General features: G+C 36.1%; 1 protein-coding gene across 1 annotated transcript in view; it reads right to left on the reverse strand.

Moving 5' to 3' along the window:
- LOC128552794 (uncharacterized) overlaps nucleotides 1-16081 on the reverse strand; it is a 40522-nt gene extending 24441 nt beyond the window's left edge. The window contains exons 1-8 of the mRNA XM_053533861.1: nucleotides 15948-16081; nucleotides 15076-15166; nucleotides 12928-13114; nucleotides 9651-9805; nucleotides 8772-8883; nucleotides 7934-8022; nucleotides 7686-7763; nucleotides 2973-3084 (exon numbers count right to left, since the gene is read on the reverse strand). Coding sequence (XP_053389836.1) covers nucleotides 2973-3084; nucleotides 7686-7763; nucleotides 7934-8022; nucleotides 8772-8883; nucleotides 9651-9730 — 471 coding nt within the window. The 5' untranslated portion in view covers nucleotides 9731-9805; nucleotides 12928-13114; nucleotides 15076-15166; nucleotides 15948-16081. The remainder of the gene's footprint in view (nucleotides 1-2972; nucleotides 3085-7685; nucleotides 7764-7933; nucleotides 8023-8771; nucleotides 8884-9650; nucleotides 9806-12927; nucleotides 13115-15075; nucleotides 15167-15947) is intronic.
- Between the last annotated feature and the right edge of the window lie 3730 nt (nucleotides 16082-19811).

Below are 19811 nucleotides of genomic sequence, written 5' to 3' on the forward strand. Positions count from 1 at the left end.
ACCTAGATATCATCAAGATGAACATTCTGACCAACTTTCATACAGATCCCATGAAAAATATGGCCTCTAGAGAGGTCACATGTTTTTTTTATTATTTAACCTACTGACCTAGTTTTGATGGCACGTGACCCAGTTTCGAACTTGACCTAGATATCATCAAGATAAACATTCTGATAACTTTCGTGAAGATCCCATGAAAAATATGGCCTCTAGAGAGGTCACAAGGTTTTTTTATTATTTGACCTACTGACCTACTTTTTGTCCGCAGTTGACCCAGTTTCGAACTTGACCTAGATATCATCAAGATGAACATTCTGACCAACTTTCATACAGATCCCATGAAAAATATGGCCTCTAGAGAGGTCACAAGGTTTTTTTATTATTTGACCTACTGACCTAGTTTTTGATCGCAGTTGACCCAGTTTCGAACTTGACCTAGATATCATCAAGATAAACATTCTGACCAACTTTCATACAGATCCCATGAAAAATATGGCCTCTAGATAGGTCACAAGGTTTTTTTATTATTTGACCTACTGACCTAGTTTTTGATCGCAGTTGACCCAGTTTCGAACTTGACCTAGATATCATCAAGATAAACATTCTGACCAACTTTCATAAAGATCCCATGAAAAATGTGACCTCTAGAGTGGTCACAAGCAAAAGTTTACGCACGCACGGACGCACGCACGCACGCACGCACGCACGCACGGACGACGGACGCTGCGTGATCACAAAAGCTCACATTGTCACTTTGTGACATGTGAGCTAAAAACTATAGGAATTCCCTTTAAAGCACTTCCATTTTGACAGTCTTTCATAAAATGGGTAAAGCTCTTTTATAGTGATATCACCAGTCTGATTATTAACAATGGCTTTTTATCAGAAAGTGTTCAAATTGAACGTGGGGTTCGACAAGGCTGTCCTCTTTCTTCTTTGCTGTTAACTGTTTGCATGGAATTATTAACAAATACTATAAGAAAAGATGAACACATCAAAGGAATCAATACAGGAAATACTGAAATAAAGCAAACACTTTTTGCAGATGATGCAACTTATATTAACAATGGTAATAAAGAATCGTTAGAGAGATTAATAGATGTTACAACTGATTTTGGCAATGTTTCAGGACTTACTCTTAATGTAACAAAAACAATAATACTTAGAGTAGGTTCATCAAAAAACTCAGATGTGAAATACGCAACAAAGAAAGATTTCATTTGGACATCAAAAAGCGCAAAAACTCTTAGTATGACATTTTCTAACGACGGGGAATCAAATATAAAATTAAACTTTGAGCCGAAATTACAAGAATTCAAAAACTGTTTAAAACAATGGCAACACCAAAAACTCACCCTTTTAGGTAAAGTGACTGTAGTAAAAACGTTTGCTCTGCCAAAACTCATATATCCCTTTACTGTCTTGCTGAATCCATCAGAAAACATTATAACAGATATTATCCGAACGGTCTTCTGTTTTATATGGGATAATAAATCTGAGAAAATAAAACGCAAGGTTTTAACTTGGGACTAAGAACTAGGAGGGTTAAAATTAACAGATATTAGGTTGTTTTTGCATTCCATAAAAGCCTGTTGGGTATAACGACTGATATGTGATGAGGATAAAGGTCCCTGGAAACTATTTTACGTAAATGCTCTTGAAAATTTTGGTGCTCAATTAGTTTTTGAATGTAACTTAAATAAAGATGACATAGATCTTATCTGCAATAAAAATGTATTCTTAAAAGATATTCTAATTGCTTGGTTTAAGAGTAGTCATGAATACAACCAAATAAGAGAAGATATAAACCATGTTATATGGAATAAATCGGAAATTAGAATGCAAAACAAAAAAAAAATTCTGGAATAATTGGTACAATAAAAATATAAAATATATAGACCAGTTGTTCGACTTGTGGCAAAAATGTTTTCATAGATTTAATGAAGCGAAACAAATATTAGACTTAGAGGAACATGAGTACCTTAACTATTTTAAATTAATAAAGAGTATTCCAAAAAGCAGCATTTTGTGGGTAGCAAACGCATTAAGACTCTATACTGAAAACTTCGATGTGTTTTGACAAATATTTATATACATGTAAACTGGTCTCCAGTAATCTATGTGATTTATGCAACATGAATACTGAAACAACCGAGCATCTGTACTCTTTTCACCCCAGGGGCATAATTTGAACAATTTTGGTAGAGGACCACAAGGCAATGCTACCTATCAAATATCAAAGGTCTAGGTCTTGTGGTTTTAAACAAGAAGATTTTTAAGTTTATTCCTATATAGATCTATGTAAAACTTGTGAACACCATGGCAGTGGCCTCTTTTCACCCCAGGGGCACAATTTTAACAGTCTTGATAGAGGACCATAAGATGATGTCACATGCCAAATATAAAGGCTCTAAGTCTTGCGGTTTTGGACAAGAAGATTTTTAAGTTTTTCCTTTCAGTTGCCATGGCAACCAGAGTTCTGCATGGAAATAAATTCTTTGAATAATTTTGAAAGGGGACCACCCAAGGATCATTCCTGTGAAGTTTGGTGAAATTCTGCCCAGTAGTTTTCAAGGAGAAGATTTTTTTAGAAAATGTTGACAGACACACGATGCACGACACACGACAGACATTGAGAGGTCACAAAAGCTCATCATGAGCCTTTGGCTCAGGTGAGCTAAAAAGGTATTGGAGGAGATAATCCCTACCTTGAGATATTGATGAAAAAGGTCTAATGGGAGGTAATCCCTACCTTGAGATATTGATGACAAAGGTCTAATGGGAGGTAATCCCTACCTTGAGATATTGATGAAAAAGGTCTAATGGGAGGTAATCCCTACCTTGAGATATTGATGACAAAGATCTAATGGGAGGTAATCCCTACCTTGAGATATTGATGACAAAGATCTAATGGGAGGTAATCTGTACCTTGAGATATTGATGACAAAGATCTAATGGGAGGTAATCCCTACCTTGAGATATTGATGACAAAGATCTACTGGAAGGTAATCCAGGTCTTCCAACCTTGTACTGAACTTTCTTTTCAATCTGTAAGGATCTGTCTTTAACTTTTCTCCAGGTATGCTTTAACATAAAACAGTATGCTTTAACAAAAAAGAGGACCATGATGGTCCTGAATCGCTCACCTCTTCCCACATGACCCAGTTTTGAGTATGACATCGTTTTTTCTATTTACGTGACCCTGTTTTGAACTTCAGATCAATTTTCATGAAGATCCATTGAAAAATATGGCCTCTAGAGAGGTCAGATTTTTCTAATTTTAGACCTACTGACCTAGTTTTTGACCGCAGTTGACCCAGTTTCAAACTTGACCTAGATATCATCAAGATGAACATTCAGACCAACTTTCATACAGATCCCATGAAAAGTATGGCCTCTAGAGAGGTCACAGGGTTTTTTATTATTTGACCTACTGACCTAGTTTTTTAAGGCACGTGACCCAGTTTCAAACTTGACCTAGATATCATCAAGGTGAACATTCTGACCAATTTTCATGAAGATCCATTCAAGGGCATGGCCTCTAGAGAGGTCACAAGGTTTTTCTATTTCAAGACCTACTGACCTAGTTTTTGATCGGAGTTAACCCAATTTCAAACTTGACCTATATATCATCAAGATAAACATTCATACCAACTTTCATACAGACCCCATGCCATGAAAAATATGGCCTCTAGAGAGGTCACAACGTTTTTTCATTATTTGACCTACTGACCTAATTTTTGAAGGCACTTGACCTACTTTCGAACTTGACCTAGATATCATCAAGATGAACATTCTGACCAATTTTTATGGAGATCCATTCACAAGTATGGCCTCTAGAGAGGTCACAAGGTTTTTCTATTTCAAAACCTACTGACCTAGTTTTTGACCGCACATGACCCTGTTTCAAACTTGACCTAGATATCATCAAGATGAACATTCAGACCAACTTTCATACAGATCCCATGAAAAATATGGCCTCTAGAGAGGTCACAAGGTTTTTCTATTATTTAACCTACTGACCTAGTTTTAGAAGGCATGTAACCCACTTTCGAACCTGACCTAGATATCATCAAGATGAACATTCAGACCAACTTTCATACAGATCCCATGAAAAATATGGCCTCTAGAGAGGTCACAAGGTTTTTCTATTATTTGACCTAATGACCTAGTTTTTGATGGCACGTGACCCACTTTTGAACCTGACCTAGATATTATCAAGATGAACATTCTGACCAATTTTCATGAAGATCTCATGAAATATATGGCCTCTAGAGAGGTCACAAGGTTTTTCTATTATTTGACCTACTGACCTAGTTTTAGAAGGCATGTAACCCACTTTCGAACCTGACCTAGATATCATCAAGATGAACATTCAGACCAACTTTCATACAGATCCCATGAAAGATATGGCCTCTAGAGATGTCACAAGGTTTTTCTATTATTTGACCTACTGACCTAGTTTTTGATGGCACGTGACCCAGTTTCGAACTTGACCTAGATATCATCAAGGTGAACGTTCTGACCAATTTTCATGAAGATCTTGTGAAATATATGGCCTCTAGAGAGGTCACAAGGAAAAGTTTACGCACGGACGCGCGATCACCAAAGGTCACCTTGTCACTTCGTGACAGGTGAGCTAAAAACAGCAATAACGTAAGTTGCTAATAACAACAAAAGCTTGAACTGAGATGTTGCATTTGACTTGACATGAGTGAGTTTGCCAAGTCTGGATCACATAAGGCACACAAGCTATAGAACCTGTAAAATGAAGAACAACTGAATACATCTCAGATGAAGCTACTGATATTACTGTCCTTTTTTATTCTTTTTTTTTTTTATCAGAATCAAAAATTGACTAAATACAGGCAAAATCCGGGGTAAGATTTCTACATAATGTAACATGCATTTTGATTTCTATCACTTTGTACAGTCAATATTGCGGATGCGACCACGTGTCCTCAACCACCATTTGTCTTTAACGACCACTTTGAATTCCCCCCCGAACAATTTTACTATTAAAATATTTGTGCTAAACAACTTTTGTCTAACGGGACCAGCGACCGCTGATTTTTAGGCAAAATTGACTGATCTTTTTGGTTAAGGGACCGCTAAAATTTAACTATGTCCATATTAAATCATCTTTACATCAAACACTGCTGCCGATTAATTATGAGAACGTGTTGACACTTAATTCTCAATTGCAAAAGGTGAGAAATGTAAGCAACATCTGATGGGATCCCACAATCACTGCATAATTGTAAGCGAGAGACCGATATGACCAATCAAATTTGTTGTTAACAAGAGACCGATATGACCAATCAAATTTGTTGTTGTTTTTAAGATCTGCCAATTTTTTTCCAATAATAACTTGACCTTGATAAATATGGAAAATCACATATTGTGTTATACATGTATTGTAAGCTATCCTATGTGTAATTGACTGATCTTGAATATGTCTAAACGGAAAGTGTTAACGTTGGATGATAGAGCTCGTGTGTTGGAATGAAGTTAGAACAAAATTGCTCGTAAATTGGCTGAAGAAATGGGCGTAGGAAAACCCAGATCCAAAACATTCTGAAACGGAAAGCAGAAGTGTTGGAGGATATTGAAAACAATGTTTCAGGTGATCATAAACGTGCAAGGAGAGTAACTGTTCACGAGGATGTAAACAATTTGGTATATGAGTGGTTTAAGGACATAACTGCTAGGAGAATGCTCGTGTCTGGGCCTGTCTTGTGCACTCAAGCTCTTAAGTTCGCGAGTGATCTTGGGGACATTAACTTTAGGGCATCGATGGGATGGCTTGCTTCATTCTTGAAACGTAATAACACTGTGTGAAATTCAGCTGATTTTATCGAAGTAAAACACACACTTTATTACACTTTAAAGTTTTATTGATGTATGTAAATATTTCATGCATATGTTAATCTTTATTCTGAAACACTTGCATAAAATGAAGAGAATTTCAAACTATTAAATTGATATGAATAACATGTATTTTATCTGCATCCTTACCCAATGTGTCTCTTACATACACCACGTGAAAACCACGTGACAACTTAAGTCCAATATATTATGCCCAATTTCCGTACTTTGTCCTAAGAGACCTTTGTCTTAAGAGACCACTTTTTGCCTGTCCCTTGGGTGGTCCCTTAACACAAGACTGACTGTATTTACTTGTGGAATACCAGCCTTAATTAAGACAATACTTAAAGGCATATGATAAAGTGATTCTACCTGAACAATTCAAAACAGCCATACTAGTGATGAAACAAAAGCTGTCCGTAAGACAGCCAAGCTCGACTATTCGAAATATTGTCCCAGAAGCAGGAAAATATTACCCAAAATGTTAAATATCAAAAGAGTTTTAAGTTCAAAAGGGGACATAATTTGACCAAAATGCACATTAGAGTTATGGGACTTGCTGCTATCAACTAGTTTTATAACCCCAAAGACACAGGTGAAGTTTCAATTCAATATCTGCATTAGTTTTGGAGATAGTAACTTGCATGTAAAACTTTACTCAGAATTTTCTAAGTCCAAAAGGGGGCATAGTTTACCCAAAATACATGTCAGAGTTATGGGACTTGACCCAGTGAGGTTGGTTATTGACCTAGAAAAAGAAAAAATAAGTTTCAAATCTATATGCCTTTTAGTAATAGCTGTATGTACTTGCACGCAAAACTTTAACCAGAATTTTCTAAGTCCAAAAGGGGGCATAATTTGGCCAAAATGAAGGTCAGAGTTATGGGACTTGCTGCTATCAACTAGTTTTATAATCCCGAAGACACGTGAAGTTTCAATACAATATCTGCATTAGTTTTGGAGATAGTATCTTGCATGTAAAACCTTAACCAGAATTTTCTAAGTCCAAAAGGGGGCATAATTTACCCAAAAAAACATGTCAGAGTTATGGGACTTGACCCAGTGAGGTTGGTTATTGACCTAGGAAAAGAAAGAATAAGTTTCAAATTTATATGCCTTTTAGTAATAGCTGTATGTACTTGCAAGCAAAACTTTAACCCGAATTTTCTAAGTCCAAAAGGGGACATAATTTGGCCAAAATGAAGGTCAGAGTTATGGGACTTGCTGCTATCAACTAGTTTTATAACCCCGAAGACACATGTGAAGTTTCAATTCAATATCTGCATTAGTTTTGGAGATAGTAACTTGCATGTAAAACTTTAACCAGAATTTTCTAAGTCCAAAAGGGGGCATAATTTGCTCAAAATACATGTCAGAGTTATGGAACTTGACCCAGTGAAGTTGGTTATTGACCTAGAAAAAGAATAAATAAGTTTCAAAGCTATATGCCTTTAAATGATAGCTGTATGTACTTGCATGCAAAAACTTAATCAAGGTGTGACGCCGACGCTGATGCCAGGGTGAGTAGAATAGCTAGACTATTCTTCGAATAGTTGAGCTAAAAATTAGCAAATGTCCTGGGATACAAAAACCCCTGCTGTTTTAATCTATTCACTACAGTACATTAGAGGCATGACTAAACTAGAAGTACCACACAAACTCACTGAGGAAGCTTAGAGCACACTTTGTTTTACATAACTAAAGTCACATGGTGACTTTTCTGCATGTAAGTGGAAGACTTGCAGGTGCAATTTCTAGAAACAGCAGCTGCTGGCTCTGACCTGCCACAAGCCAGCCAGATGTAAGAGCAAAATTACCTGATATTGTGCAATGCAAGTAACTTCTCCAATTTCTTCATTCTTATTTGAGCTACTCTGTAATCCTTCACCTCAGGCCTGAAATAAAACATGTTAACAGCTCCAGAGTGTTCAACCTACTTGGAAAATGTTCTAGAGCTTAATCTACTCAGAAAATTATTTATCTGAACAGAGAATATCTGTCTTTTAGTGAATAATTATATCATAATCTGAGGTAACACTAAACATATTGAGCAGTAAAGACATACCTAGCACCAACATCAAGCTTGATGAGTTCTTTCTCCTTCTCCAGTTTCTTTACTTGTTTGTTCAATTCTTTAATTTGCTTCTCATAGGCCTGAAAATATCAAAACAACATTTTTACCAAATAACAAGGCAACAAATATTCTATGTTCACTAAATAAGTAAATACTTACTCTATGTTCACCAAACTGTGAGGCAACGCATAACTGTATGTTCACCAAATTATAGAACAATGCATAACTTGTTTGCCAAATTATAAGACAACACATAACTCTTATTTTCACCAAATTGTAAGGTGCCGCATAACTCTATGTTCACCAAATTATTAGACAAACCATAACACTATGTTCATCAAATTATAAGACATTGCATAACTCTATGTTCATCATTATAACTCAAATGTTTGCAAAATAACAAGGCAATACAAACTGTATGTTCACTGTGTCAACACATACCCTGTTGTTCACCAAATAAGAACAGACATATTCTGTGTTCATTATAAAACAAAAAAAAAACAAATTTAATTGGTATGCCTTTAAATTTGTCAAATACAGAAAGCAATTTTATTTGAAAACAACTGCAATTATAACACATGGAGCATGTTCCATTAAAAACCGGACTTTAAATAATTTTTTCATTAATGATTGTACAAAAAGTAAATACATTTTGATGTTGGGAGATTTAGGCAGTTTTCATTACAAAATTAACTCTTGAGTTTTAAGATACTTTAAATTTTCCACAGATGCTTCTGAAATGTTTAAAAGTTTAATGTTGACAGGAATAAATACTTATACATAAGTTGATAAAGAAAATACATGAATGCTGATCAAAATAACGACAAACCCTGATTAATGATTTGAAGTTGCCGGAAGTCTCCTGTTCCTTAGGTATGGAATAGAAAGAGGAATTCTCATCTTCTTCAGAACCTTCTGATCTGTCTACATCTCCAACAGATCTGTAACATAGTAAAACATCAATACTTGTTACCAGTACATAACTGAATAATATATATGCAGGAGAAAGTATGTACATAATACATGTATAACTAAAGTCGTGTGTCCGTAGGACAATGGTGCCCCCAACCCACACACTTTCTATCACTGTATTGTCATATGTTACTTGTTGACAATGCAAAACTAAGTAAACATTTACATTACCTTGTGTTATAGGAAAGAGTCATCAGCAGTGTGGAATGGGGGTTTTGATACTACAAAAAAATCATCATGTAACCAAAGATAATAGCAACTGGAAGAGAAAAGAAACTGGGAGAGGTAGGGTTAAATTCCAAATAAAACCAGTACCCCAGGTGCATAACTTCATAGGCTCAATAATATTCCTAAAAGGATTTGTGACTCTAGATCAAATACGTTTTGAGGTAAGTGAGACACAAACGTTCAAGCCCTAACTGTGCATTTTGATTATGTCACAGTCCATAACCCTGGTCTTGAGAACTGAAATCCCAAACAAATCCCAAGGTGCACAAATTCACATGCTGAATAATATTCCTCCATGGTTTCATGACTCTAGGTCAAATACTTCTTCAAATATATGTGGCACAAATTTTTAAGGTCTTTATGCATATGCAAACTTCTTAAAATTATTTAACGACAATAAATCCACCCAATTAACCATGGTGAAAGACTGTTAAAAGTGAAACTATCAAATACATCAATCAATTTCCCCAGCTTAACGGATTTCAAATATATCGATCAAATGAGGTACCTATACATTTCCAAATCTTTTTGCAAATTCTGTAACTGTCGTTCATATGTGTCAATTACATCTAACAGTTTATCATCCATGGTATGGTGAGCCCTCGCAGTTCTCCGTCGGAACTCTTGAAACACTTCTGTCACTCTCTTATTCCATCGTTCCTCCTACAGTAAACCAGGATAATGTCATTTATACAGTATGAATGTTTGTGTCAGTGTCATTTTTTGCATAGCAGACGTTGGCCGAATTGGTTTGTCTATAATAGGTAAAGAAAGGCGAAATTTTTATGTTTCAACTGGAAAAGCTTACACCTGATAAAAAATTATTGCATTTGTCTTTCCATGTTAAATTTATGAAACTCATTGAATAAAATTGACAAAATGCTACACAGAGCCTTGCTTTTTATTATTATATTCAACTCTTTTAAATAAATTGAATATGAAAAGACACTCATGTAATATCTTCTATGTATTAACCATAATGCATTAAAATACCAATATTTCACTACAGTTCTTCTTTGTCTATCAGTAGTAAAAAATTCAAACCACACAGGGGAATTTTACAGTCAAGTATATCAACAAGAGGACCATGATGGTCCTGAATCGCTCTCCTCTTCCCACATGACCCAGTTTTGAGTATGAAGTCGTTTTTTCTATTATTTGACATAGTGACCTAGTTTTTGAGCTCATGTGACCCAGTTTTGAACTTGACCTAGATATTATCAAGATAAAAATTCTGACCAATTTTCATGAAGATCCATTGAAAAATATGGTCTCTAGAGAGGTCACAAGGTTTTTCTATTATTTGACCTATTGACCTAGTTTTCGAAGGTACGTGACCCTGTTTTGAACTTGACCTAGGTATCATCAAGGTGAACATTCTCACTAATTTTCATGAAGATCTCATAAAAAATATGGCCTCTAGAGAGGTCACAAGGTTTTTCTATTTTTATACCTACTGGCCTAGTTTTTGACCGCACGTGACCCAGTTTCGAAACTGACCTAGATATCATCAAGGTGAACATTCAGATAAATTTTCATGAAGATCCTTTGAAAAATATGGCCTCTAGAGAGGTCAAAAGATTTTAATAATTTTAGACCTACTGACCTAGTTTTTGACCGCAGTTGACCCAGTTTCAAACTTGACCTACATATCATCAAGATGAACATTCAGACCAACTTTCATACAGATCCCATGAAAAGTATGGCCTCTAGAGAGGTCACAAGGTTTTTTTATTATTTGACCTACTGACCTAGTTTTTGATGGCACGTGACCCAGTTTCAAATTTGACCTAGATATCATCAAGGTGAACATTCTGACCATTTTTTATGGAGATCCATTCACAAGTATGGCCTCTAGAGAGGTCACAAGGTTTTTCTATTTTTAGACCTACTGACCTAGTTTTTGACCGCACATGACCCTGTTTCGAACCTGACCTAGATATCATCAAGATGAACATTCAGACCAATTTTCATACAGATCCCATGAAAAATATGGCCTCTAGAGAGGTCATAAGGTTTTTCTATTATTTGACCTACTGACCTAGTTTTTGACGGCATGTGACCCACTTTCGAACTTGACCTAGATATCATCAAGATGAACATTCAGTCCAACTTTCATACAGATCCCATGAAAAATATGGCCTCTAGAGAGGTCACAAGGTTTTTCTATTGTTTGACCTACTGACCTAGTTTTTGAAGGCACGTGACCCACTTTCGAACTTGACCTAGATATCATCAAGGTGAACATTCTGACTAATTTTCATGAAGATCTCATGTAATATATGGCCTCTAGAGAGGTCACAAGGTTTTTCTATTTTTAGACCTACTGACCTAGTTTTTGACCACACGTGACCCAGTTTCGAACTTGACCTAGATATCATCAAGATGAACATTCAGACCAACTTTCATACAGATCCCATGAAAAATATGGCCTTTAGAGAGGTCACAAGGTTTTTCTATTATTTGACCTACTGACCTAGTTTTTGACCACACGTGACCCAGTTTCGAACTTGACCTAGATATCATCCAGGTGAACGTTCTGACCAATTTTCATGAAGATCTTGTGAAATATAGGCCTCTAGAGAGGTCACAAGGTTTTTCTATTTTTAGACCTACTGACCTAGTTTTTGACCGCACGTGACCCGTTTCAAATTTCACCTAGATATCATCAAGGTGAACATTCTGACCAATTTTCATGAAGATCTTGTGAAATATATGGCCTCTAGAGAGGTCACAAGGTTTTTCTACTTTTAGACCTACTGACCTAGTTTTTGAAGGCACGTGACCCAGTTTCGAAATTGACCTAGATATCATCAAGATTAACATTCTGACCAACTTTCATAAAGATCCCATGAAAAATGTGACCTCTAGAGTGGTCACAAGCAAAAGTTTACGGACTGACGCACGGACGGACGACGGACACCGCGCGATCACAAAAGCTCACCTTGTCACTTTGTGACAGGTGAGCTAATAAAAACAAGAGCTGTCGGAGGACAGCAACGCTCGACTATTCAACAGCCTTGTCAATTGAATGAATATAAAAGTCGAAAAAGGGGCATAATTTTGTAAAAATGGGAAAAAGAGTTAAGGAACCTTCACAGTGCTTATCAGCTCATGACAGTTAACAAGTGTGAAAAGTTTCAATCCATTCCCATCAGTGGGTACTGGGATGGCAGCATACATACAAAAACTTAACCAAAAACTGCTAAGTCAGAAAAAGGGGCATAATTTTGCAAAAATGCAAAGTAGAGTTATGGACCTGCACATTGCATGTCAAATTATGACAGTGAACAAGTGTGTGAAGTTTCAAACCATTCCCATTTGTGGGTACTGAGATACCAGCTTACATACAAAACCTTAACCAAGAATTTCTAAGTCGAAAAAGGGGCATAATTTTGTAAAAAGGAAAAATAGAGTTATGGAACCTGTGCAATGTAGGTCAGTTTATCACAGTGAATAAGTGTGTGAAGTTTCAATCCATTCCCACAAGTGGTTACTGAGATACCAGCTAACATACAAAACCTTAACCAAGAATTTCTAAGTCGAAAAAGGGGCATAATTTTGTAAAAAAGCAAAATAGAGTTATGGAACCTGTGCAGTGTAGGTCAGTTTATCACTGTGAATAAGTGTGTGAAGTTTCAATCCATTCCCACAAGTGGTTACTGAGATACCAGCTTACATACAAAACCTTAACCAAATCGGGACGCGGACGCGGACGCCGACGCATGGGTGAGTCCAATAGCTCACTATTCTTTGAATAGTCGAGCTAAAAATGACTCCATTACCTGAAGAGAGATAGAGCTCTATTACATAGTATATCTTTTAATCTGTCTAGCTCTTTTTCTTGTTGTTTACATTAATATTCTAGATCTTTAGTTTTGGCTACTACTGCGTCCTTGTGTTGTTGACACGCTCATTAATGTCCCAAACACCATCTGTCTGAGATCTGGCAGGATCGGCTGACTCCAGTTCCTGTATATATAAAGCAAGATACAACATATTAAGTGTAGATTATAAATCATGGACAGTATGTCTGAATGATTATTTCTCAAAATGTTTAGACAGAAGGTTGGTATTTTTTAATATTTAGACACTTTTTAGGTCATATATATCTCCTACATCGCTAAATTATGTAATTTACTGACAGGGAAGGGTGCAGTTCCTGTAATCTTGTTTAAATATTTTTAGCATTTAATGTACAAACCTAAACCCGTTAAAAAGATTTTTGTAAGACTAGATATTTACATCGTAAATAGTCTTCCTCTACCTGTAAGATATAACTAGAGTTGACTGCACAACACTTATCGTCCATGATGGCCTATCAAGATGCAAATGTATATGTAATTTTTTATATTGCAACTTTGACCTGTTGACTTAAAACAAAAGCCGATCTGCTTGCTACAGCCAATTATGCTAATAAATTTGAAGGCCATGGCCAATGCTTTCTTAAGTAACTGATCAGAAATGTTTCCAGTCTCAAGGTCAGGTGACCTTGACCCTTTAAGTACTGACCCTACAAAACAAGAGCTGTCTGATGACAGCGCGCTCGACTATTCGAAGAATTGATTGAAGAATGGGATCAAAATATTTCCACGGATATTCAGACAAAAGAAATAATAGATTAGACAAACAATGTTACTGTATCACTTTGATTTCGATAAGTCTTGCACTAAATGGCAATATATGAGCCAATTTCAAAGTCCAAAAAGGGCCATAATTCAGTCAAAATAGTTATGTACTCTTGCCTACAGATGGAAATAATAATGATAAACAAGTGTTCGAAGTTTAAAAGCCATATGTCAAATAGTTTTGACAAAACATAGACTTGTATGAAAACAGAACCAATTTCAAAGTCCAAAAAAGAATATAATTCAGCCAAAATAGATGACAGAGTTATGTTCTCTTTCCTACAGATAGAGACTATTATACTAAACAAGTGATAGAAGTTTCAAAGCCATATGTCAAACACTTTACAAAAAATATGAACTGGTACGAAAAACTTAACCAAGATTTCTAAGTCAAAAGGGGCCATAATTCAGTCAAAATCCTTGATGGAGTTATGTACTCTTGCCTATAACTGAACATGGTGATGGTAAACAGGTTTTGAAAGTTTCAAAGCTTTATCTCAAAAGACTTTGTCAAAGTATGAACTGGTACGAAATATTAACCCAGATTTCTAAGTCAAAAAGGGCCATAATTCAGCCAAAATCCTAGATGGAGTTATGTGCTCTTGCCTATAACTGGACATGGTGATGGTAAACAAGTGTTGAAAGTTTCAAAGCTTTATCTCAAAAGACTTTGTCTAAATATGAACTGGTATGAAAAACTTAACCAAGATTTCTAAGTCGAAAGGGGCCATAATTCAGCCAAAATCCCTGATGGAGTTATGTACTCTTGCCTATAACTGGCCATGGTGATGGTAAACAAGTGTTGAAAGTTTCAAAGCTTTATCTTTAAAGACTTTGTCAAAATATGAACTGGTACGAAAAACTTAACCATGATTTCTAAGTCAAAAGGGGCCATAATTCAGCCAAAATCCTTGATGGAGTTATGTGCTCTTGCCTATAACTGGCCATGATGATGGTAAACAAGTGTTGAAAGTTTCAAAGCTTTATCTCAAAAGACTTTGTCAAAATGTGGACTGGTACGAAAAACTTAACCAAGGTGTGACGCAGACGCCGACGCCGTGGTGAGTAGGATAGCTCTACTTATTCTTCGAACAGTCGAGCTAAAAACAGGGCTCATCACCCGACCAAAGAAAAACATCCTTTAAATTCAACAGTTGTATGTAAAGTCCAAAGTGCTCCTGCCACTGAGCGGAAACTGTTTTTCAGCTCCAAAGGTCACTGTAGCTGTTACCTTTGACCTCCAACCCCCATCTCAATATATATGTCTTACATTAAATGTTTTAGAACAAGAAGAGAAAAACCAACCTTCACCCTTGCTCTTTCTAACATGATTTTCAGGTCCTTCATTTTACTAAAGTATTTTTCTGTAAGCTCTGTCTGCCTGTCCAATTCTTCCCTGTATGGGTAACAAAAGGTATTTCAAATTTCTAGTTACACTATACAAATAAAAATTTGACAGTATTTCATTCAGTTCTGATGCTATCAGACAGGCTGGTATCTCATACTTACACATTTTATAAAATGATGGGTATATGAAATACTCCCCCGTGCAACTTATTAAACATGTTAAGTGTTGAAAATGAAATATAGCAACTTCAGGAGAATTACAGTACACTTTCACAAAACACTTGTAGAGCAATTAATTTTGTAGAGCAATTAATTTTGAAATTCATAAAAAATCCATAAATTGTTTCTCTACACAAGAGTTAAAAGGGTATATACATACAAGTAATTGAATCTAATTTAACAACAGTACAGTGTTGACTCCCTAAGCAAAACAAACCACAACATAAACGAGTCATCAATTGAGGAATTTCCAGCCGAAAGTGGTTATTTTCAATGAAACCGATTTCATGATTTAACATAGGTTTCACTATATTGTATTTAAGAACTAATAAGTTCCCAAACATGGTTTATTGTAGAATAACACAAGCTTTGAGTTCTTATGTGTAAGAATATATCACAAAGGCCGTAGGCCTAAGTGGTATACTGTTTCGCATAAGAACGAAAAAGCCTGGTTATTCAGATAACATCACTGCACGCGAGTGGTTTATTGCAGAAAATCCCGAAACAGATTTTGCTCTACATAAATGTAAGTTATTTTGCGAGTCATGTTAGAATTCTAGATAACTTGATGGGAAATTTCTTAATACATGTATATAAGCGTATGTACCTACACAATAAGCCTGGTAAGTATTCTTGGTGATGAGGTCCTGTACAAGGGTCTGTCTGTGATCAGTCTGCCATCAGTGACGGGAAGTTCTCTCTCACCATCTTATTATTGTTACTGTCTAGACAAACCATAGATCCTAAAACAGAAACTCATTTTTATTTTTATTAGTAAACAAACCACATTTACAGAAAAAAGCATGCTCCCTAATCCCTATACATTCTTCATAAACAAGAGGATCACAACAGCTGTAAATTGCTCACCTAAGTTTGAGAGCTCAAATGGGTTTAAAACATATGTGGAAAGCAGACTCACTAACAGCCATGATTTTTCCAAATGTAATCATTCCAATATTCTTTTTAAAAAGATCTTTTGTGTCATATTATTATATATTTTCAAAGCTACAGCAAAACATAAAAAGAGCCCCTCTCCTTCTCTTGAAAAACTCCTTGAACCAGTCAAATTGTAGTTCAAATAACAACTTTTCACCATCAGTTCTGTATACCTATTTCAAATTTCTGCCATTTCATACACATTCAAAATCACCGTGTCCAACGTATACGTTGCATTTACAGCAAATACGCTACATACATGGTATATTGTACGGTCCATTACCGGCATTTACTGTTGATTTTGTCATCATCCTATGTGGTGCGGTAAGAAAAACTACTCATTTTCATCGAAGTTCAACGTGTTCAAAGAAGTGATATATTCAGTACGAGCTGCAGATCATTCAAGCTCCCCGTGGTAATCTGATTTTGGTCAGTAATTCTCAAGTTTCTTCAAACATTCGAGTAAACTGAAGTGTGAAGTCGGTTTCAAACTCGGACGTTCACTTTCAGATTCATTTTCTGTCTCTTAAAATCATTCTGTTGATTTTTCATCTGTTTAACACGAGAACAGTATAACAAGCTACAAACAAGAGGACCATGATGGTCCTGAATCGCTCACCTATCTCCACATGACCCAGTGTTCAACTGAGTATGACATCGTTATTTCTATTATTTGACATAGTGACCTAGTTTTTGAGCACATGTGACCTAGATATCATTAAGATAAAAAATTCTGACCAATTTTCATGAAGATCCATTGAAAAATATGGCCTCTAGAGAGGTCACAAGGTTTTTCTATTATTTGACCTAATGACCTAGTTTTTGAAGGCACGTGACCCACTTTTAAACTTGACCTAGATATCATCAAGGTGAACATTCTCACCAATTTTCATGAAGATCTCGTGAAAAGTATGGCCTCTAGAGAGGTCACAAGGTTTTCTATTTTTCGACCTACTGACCTAGTTTTTGACCGCACATGACCCAGTTACGAACCTGACCTAGATATCATCAAGCTGAACATTCTCACCAATTTTCATGAAGATCCATTGAGAAATATGGCCTCTAGAGAGGTCACAAGGTTTTTCTATTTTTAGATCTACTGACCTAGTTTTTAACCCCACGTGACCCAGTTTCGAACTTGACCTAGATATCTTCAAGGTAAACATTCTGACCAATTTTCATGAAGAACTATTGAAAAATATCGCCTCTAGAGAGGTCACAAGGTTTTCCTATTTTTAGACCTACTGACCTAGTTTTTAACCGCACATGACCCAGTTTCGAACTTGACCTAGATATCATCAAGGTAAACATTCTGACCAATTTTCATGAAGTTCCATTGAGAAATATGGCCACTAGAGAGGTCACAAGGTTTTTCTATTTTTAGATCTACTGACCTAGTTTTTGACCCCACATGACCCAGTTTCAAACTTGACCTAGATATCATCAAGGTGAACATTCTGACCAATATTCATGAAGATCTCATGAAAAATATGGCCTCTAGAGAGGTCACAAGGTTTTTCTATTTTTAGATCTACTGACCTAGTTTTTAATCCCACGTGACCCAGTTTCGAACTTGACCTAGATATTATCAAGATGAACATTCTGACCAATTTTCATGAAGATGCATTGAGAAATATGGCCTCTAGAGAGGTCACAAGGTTTTTCTATTTTAAGACCTAATGACCTAGTTTTTGACCCTACGTGACCCACTTTCGAACTTGACCTAGATATCATCAAGGTAAACATTCTGACCAATATTCATGAAGATCTCATGAAAAATATGGCCTCTAGAGAGGTCACAAGGTTTTTCTATTTTTAGACCTACTGACCTAGTTTTTGATCCCACGTAACCCAGTTTCGAACTTGACCTAGATATCATCAAGGTGAACATTCTGACCAATTTTCATGAAGATCTTGTGAAATATATGGCCTCTAGAGAGGTCACAAGGTTTTTCTATTTTTAGACCTACTGACCTAGTTTTTGACGGCACGTGACCCAGTTTCGAACTTGACCTAGATATCATCAAGATGAACATTCTGACCAACTTTCATAAAGATCCCATGAAAAATGTGACCTCTAGAGTGGTCACAAGCAAAAGTTTACGGACGCACGGATGCACGACGGACACCGCGCGATCACAAAAGCTCACCTTGTCACTTTCAATATATATCATGGCGTAAATTCATGGTTTAGGGGAGCTTTATGCCAAAATTAGCAATGTACGCCCTATAAAACGGCGCGTCTACAGAAGTACGCCCACATAAAAAGGCCGTTATATTTATAGCAACCGATTACGTATGTCTTCACTCGTATCTATTCTTTCATTTTACTTACACTTTTTAACAATTTTAAACTGTTTTAGAATTATATAATGAAATAACAGTAATATTAATTATTCGAAAGATAAAATAAACATGCTTGTTTTGTATAAACAGTCCGGTATAGAATTGCCCGTTAAAGTTTTTACTTGGGAATCATGAATATTCCATATATTTTCGTAAAGTAATCTTTGGTGTCGGAACCTAAAACGAATTAAAATATGAAAATGTATTTCACAAGTAACATAATGTCGTATTTTCAGGTAGAGTGCGGACAAAACGAATACTGCTGGTGTGAACATGGCCTGTAACTTCACACCCTGCCCCGCGTCTGGGGTAGGTTGTGACAGTATGCGGGATACACTGTGCGGGGTACACCCTTACCTTTCAGTATGGTATAGCAGTATGAAAGTAAATGGCATTTAACCTTAGGGAAATGCTGAATTTCATAATATATCTTATGTCGATATATCTACATGATAAGGAACTGTCAGAACAGAAATGTGTAATAATACGTCAAAAATTACTTATAGCGGTCAAAATCGGTATTTCAAACACAGTTTCGTTGTCCTTTTGTTTACAATGCTTGTGCTTTCCAAGAAGAGTATTTGAAAAAATGGCATTTTTGAAATATTTGCAAATGACGTCTAAGCTCTTCAATAAATATTATGTCACGTGTGGCACAACCAACCCGTGGCACATTCAACAGCGTTCTCCACTACTTATCTGATCAAACTAATAATCATCATTTCTTGTTCATTTCCTGAATGAAAAACACTTGTTTCCAAGATAACCGTGGAAGAAATTGTCAATTTTTCTTTTAAAGTATCTAAGAAAAAAGAAAGACATATTTCCTGTTGTAAGTAATTCCAGAAAGTAAAAATGAGCCACGCTATAAGAAAACCAACATATTAGCTTTCAGCATGGATCCAGACCAGCTTGCATATCCGTGCAGTCTGGTCAGGATCCATGCTGTTCACTTTCAAAGCCTGTTGCAATTAGAGAAACCATAAGCGAATAGCATGGATCCTGACCAGAATGCGCACATGCGCAGGCTGTCTGGATGCATGCTTGTCGCAAAGCCACTGCATGTTTGTTTTCTGATGTTGCGGCTCAAAAGAAAACAAATTAAAATTCGTAAAATATGTTGCATGCACGTGAAATAATATAAGAATAAAATCAATGCCAGTAACATTGCGTAATACTGAGACACCACTACG

The sequence above is a fragment of the Mercenaria mercenaria genome, unplaced genomic scaffold (assembly GCF_021730395.1).
Source record: "Mercenaria mercenaria strain notata unplaced genomic scaffold, MADL_Memer_1 contig_3157, whole genome shotgun sequence".
Lineage (NCBI taxonomy): Eukaryota > Metazoa > Mollusca > Bivalvia > Venerida > Veneridae > Mercenaria > Mercenaria mercenaria.